Raw genomic sequence first — 3904 nt, forward strand, 5'->3', positions numbered from 1 at the left:
CATTTGATTTTTTTATTTTTTATTTTTGTGATCGATTTACATTATCGTTTTGTCGATTATTATTTTTAAAAGTTGCATTATATATAATATTGGACAAAATATATTTATGTTATATATAATATGTGTGTGTGTGTGTGTGTTTAAATTCGAGTATAAATTTCAATCGGAATGAAATTTGTAAATAAAATATTTGCTGAATGTTTTATTCGAGGGTGGGGGGGAAACAAGAGATGGAGTATTTTAACGTTGATCCAATTCAAGGACATTAAATTTTACAAAACGTGATTAAGTTTAAAATAAACACCCTGGGAATAATAATATCGTTCATTCGTCATTTGTTTCATGCAACTATTGAAGAAAATTGTTCCCAATTTGGATTGCAATTTCACTCGTATAAAAAAAAAAAAAATATGTTTCGGGAGTTCTCGGAAGAGTGGAAAGTTCGATGCGAGGTAAGGAGAATGAATTTCTCTTTTCGTCGTATGATTTTTACGAACACACACACACACACACACACACACACACACACACACGACGGAGATTTCGATGCATGGGAGAAGAAGAAGAAGAGATGACTCGCTTTTCAAAAATTGACTTGTACATTTCTTAATATGCTTTTTTTTTTCTTTTTTCTTTTTTCTTTTTTTTTCGTCATTTCTATTATTTAAATTTAATCGTAGTTTTATTTTTTTTTATTTTTTCACGCGAGTAACGTTAAACATAAGATTGCGAATCACTATTACCAACGTTTTATTCACTTTAATTTAAAACCTTTCATTTTCGTTTATACTTATTACGGTATTCTACGCTCGAGTGAAGCATAAGCAAAGTGCAAGTGTAAAATCAACATTAGATTTATATTTCGTAATTTTTAAAATGCATTATGGAATGTAAGTATGAACAAACTAATAAAATATAAATATATAAAAAAAAAAGAAAAAGGAAAAGAAAATCAAAAGAAAAATACTTTCTTTACTTTTACCAATTTTACTTTACAATTATTATCTTAGTAAAACAATGTTAAACTTATATATACATAATTATATATATATATATATATATATATATATAATTATCGGGATTATGTATAAGGTTATAAATAAATGCATGATATATATATTTTTTTTTCTTTTTTCTTTTTTTTTATATAAATTATATTATAAGAATTACAGTGAGCATTACAAAATCAATTAATATACGATCTATAGTAGGTTAACGGAATTCACTTACATCCATGATGGTAGACTAGATGGTTTTAAGTTACGGTGAGTAAAATAAAAAAGAAGAAGAAGAAGAAGAAGAGGTAATAAAATCGATGGGTAGTAAAGATAAAAAAAAAATAGAAAAAAAGGGATGAAAGTTAATTCTCGTATGGATTATTACACACTTTCGGAATATGTAACACTTATACGTACTCCTATATAAAAAAAGAAAAAAAAAAAAAAAAATACTTGAGAGTAATTTATACGTTTTGATTGGTCCGTTCCCATTGGTGAACACGCTCACAATGTTTAAATAATAATAAAAACAAAAATGTTGATATCATTGATTATTATGTACAAGAATTTAATATTATCGATTTACAATTGAATTATTATTTATTTTTTTTTTTTTTCTAGTACGGATGATTCCCATTTACGCGCGCACGCGCACACACACACACATAAATAAATTAATTCTTTCTTTTTCTTTTTCTTTTCTTATTCGCTATCCGTCAGCGCGCGCAAATTGGTCAACACAAAAAAAGAACTAAATCAAAAATAACGAAAGGTATTCGAAATAATAATAATAATAATAATAATAATAATAATAATGAATTCAGAATTGTAAGATCTCATTGATGGATCGATTTAAAAAAAAAAAAAAAAAAAAAACTATCGTCGATGATGATAACTTGAATATGCTTGATTCTGAGCATAATGTCCATCGTCCCAACCACCTGTACCGGAAGTTGCCCATCCACCTGAAGAAACAGGTGGTACCCAACCACCACCACCACCTATGCTGCTGATTCCACTACTCCAACCACTGTTGTATGGTGTAAAACTACCGACAGATCTCGATGACCAAAATTGTTTCAAAATGATGAATGCCATTATTGATAATGAGATGAATGACGCGATTATGGCTTTTTTAGCGATCAATGCTATAAACAAATATGCCCCGGTAGCCAATAAACCGATTTTAACTTTGGCAGCTATCAATAAAGGTAATATTGTTCTCAAAAGTTTCAACTTTCTTACACGTCCTGCAACAAATAAATGAACGAATATAATTCGATTATATAAATGAGTCCAATTAATTTAATTAATATTATTTTTTTTTAAAGAAAATTTAGAAATTTGTAATATTTCAAAACTTATTGGATCTAAATGTTTGGTTATTTTTTTATTTTTTTTTTTTTTACCTTCGACAATCTCGTCGGCAGCCTGACGAATCTCTTGTGGCATCGAATCGGTCAAGGCACGTGCCGATTCACCAATTTTTTCAACTACTGGCTCAAAATTAATCTATCGAGAATCAAAATAAAAAACAAAAACAACAACAAATAAATTAATAATTATTACTAATAAATTTTAATTGGAAAATAAAATAATAGAAAATTTCTAATCACAATGATAAAGATAACAAAATGAAAATTACCTTTAAACTACGTCCGGTAAAAAAATTACTAGCCTCTTCACCGACAAAATTCTCCAGTAGATTTTGCCTTTCAGCAACATCATTAGCACCATCTATCTCTTGATCATAAATAATATCTTTGTTCGTTTTAGCATTCCTTCCTATCGTATTAGTATCCTGACTCTTGACCAAATTGACACCAGGTAATATCTCCAAACTTTCCTTATCAAAGAATTCCTTAGCTTTTCTGTAGATGCTCTTTTGCACGCATGATATGCTGTCTTTTTGTAAACACTCGTCCAATGTTTGACCAGTTACCAGAACAACGATGGTTATTAAATATATTACAACAAATGTTATTAACTTCATTTTGTTATTTTTCTTTTATTTTATTTTATTTTATTTTTTTTTTCACAAATTGTCACACCGAACGATCGACAATAACAAAACGAATCAAAAATATTTATATATATATATAGTTATATTTTCCGGCGCGTTGAAAAATCAATAATGTGAATTTGTTTTTTTTTTTTTTTTTTTAAAGAATAAAATTAACAACAGAAATTTCGACTTTTTTTATTAGTTTTCTTTTTCTTTTCTCTTCTTTTTTTCTATTCGTCAAAACTCTTGTACCACCGGTTGCGTAGTGAAATTTCGTATGGTCCATCGGGCAATCTCTAAAGCTTATATTTGGTAGGTCCCCCTCTCTTCTACCACCATCGCCACATCGCCTTTGCCCCACCTATGCTTTTTTTTTCTTTTTTCTTTTTCTTATCTTTTTCTTTTTTCTCTTTTTTGTTCCTCTATGTGAGTGTGTTACGTACGTTCGTTCGTAAGTGTTGCGTTCGCGTGCACACCTGACCAAGCCTTTCCTTACCTTGTCCTTGTCCGTGACCATTTAAACGGTTTCTTAACATGTGTGTATGTTCGTCTTGGTATTCGTTCAACACCAATAATACGTGTGTATTTAACATCATCTTGTAGGTGCTGTGTTCATCAGCCTACTGCAACCTGCGACCTGCCTACAACCAACGAATAGAGGACGAGCAAACCACTTCGTCAAATGATTATACTAAATTCTTTTCTCTCTTTCTCTCTCTCTCTTGCATTCTTCTCGGATTTTTCTCTTTTTTTGTTTATGGTTTTGTTACTGTACTTGCAGTTTATCCTCCTTACGTTTTGATTATTTAAAACAATCATCAAAAATATTTAAATAATTTCATCTGTTCGCGTATATTTGATATTCTACATTTTTACGTTATACTAATTAAATAAATTTTAT

The 3904-nt window shown here is 29.2% G+C and overlaps 1 protein-coding gene across 1 annotated transcript; it reads right to left on the reverse strand.

Annotated features, from left to right (window-relative positions):
* Positions 1 to 1874: 1874 nt before the first annotated feature.
* Positions 1875 to 2991, reverse strand: Osi6 (DUF1676 domain-containing protein Osi6). The gene is made up of 3 exons (XM_015317752.2): positions 2644 to 2991; positions 2408 to 2510; positions 1875 to 2248 (listed from the first exon to the last, which is right to left on the reverse strand). Exons 1-3 carry the CDS (start codon positions 2989 to 2991, stop codon positions 1875 to 1877), a joined length of 825 nt encoding a protein of 274 aa, XP_015173238.2.
* Between the last annotated feature and the right edge of the window lie 913 nt (positions 2992 to 3904).

Source organism: Polistes dominula, unplaced genomic scaffold (genome assembly GCF_049000335.1).
Source record: "Polistes dominula isolate Pdom_NZ unplaced genomic scaffold, Pdom_raw_medaka contig_24, whole genome shotgun sequence".
Taxonomy (NCBI): Eukaryota; Metazoa; Arthropoda; class Insecta; order Hymenoptera; family Vespidae; genus Polistes; species Polistes dominula.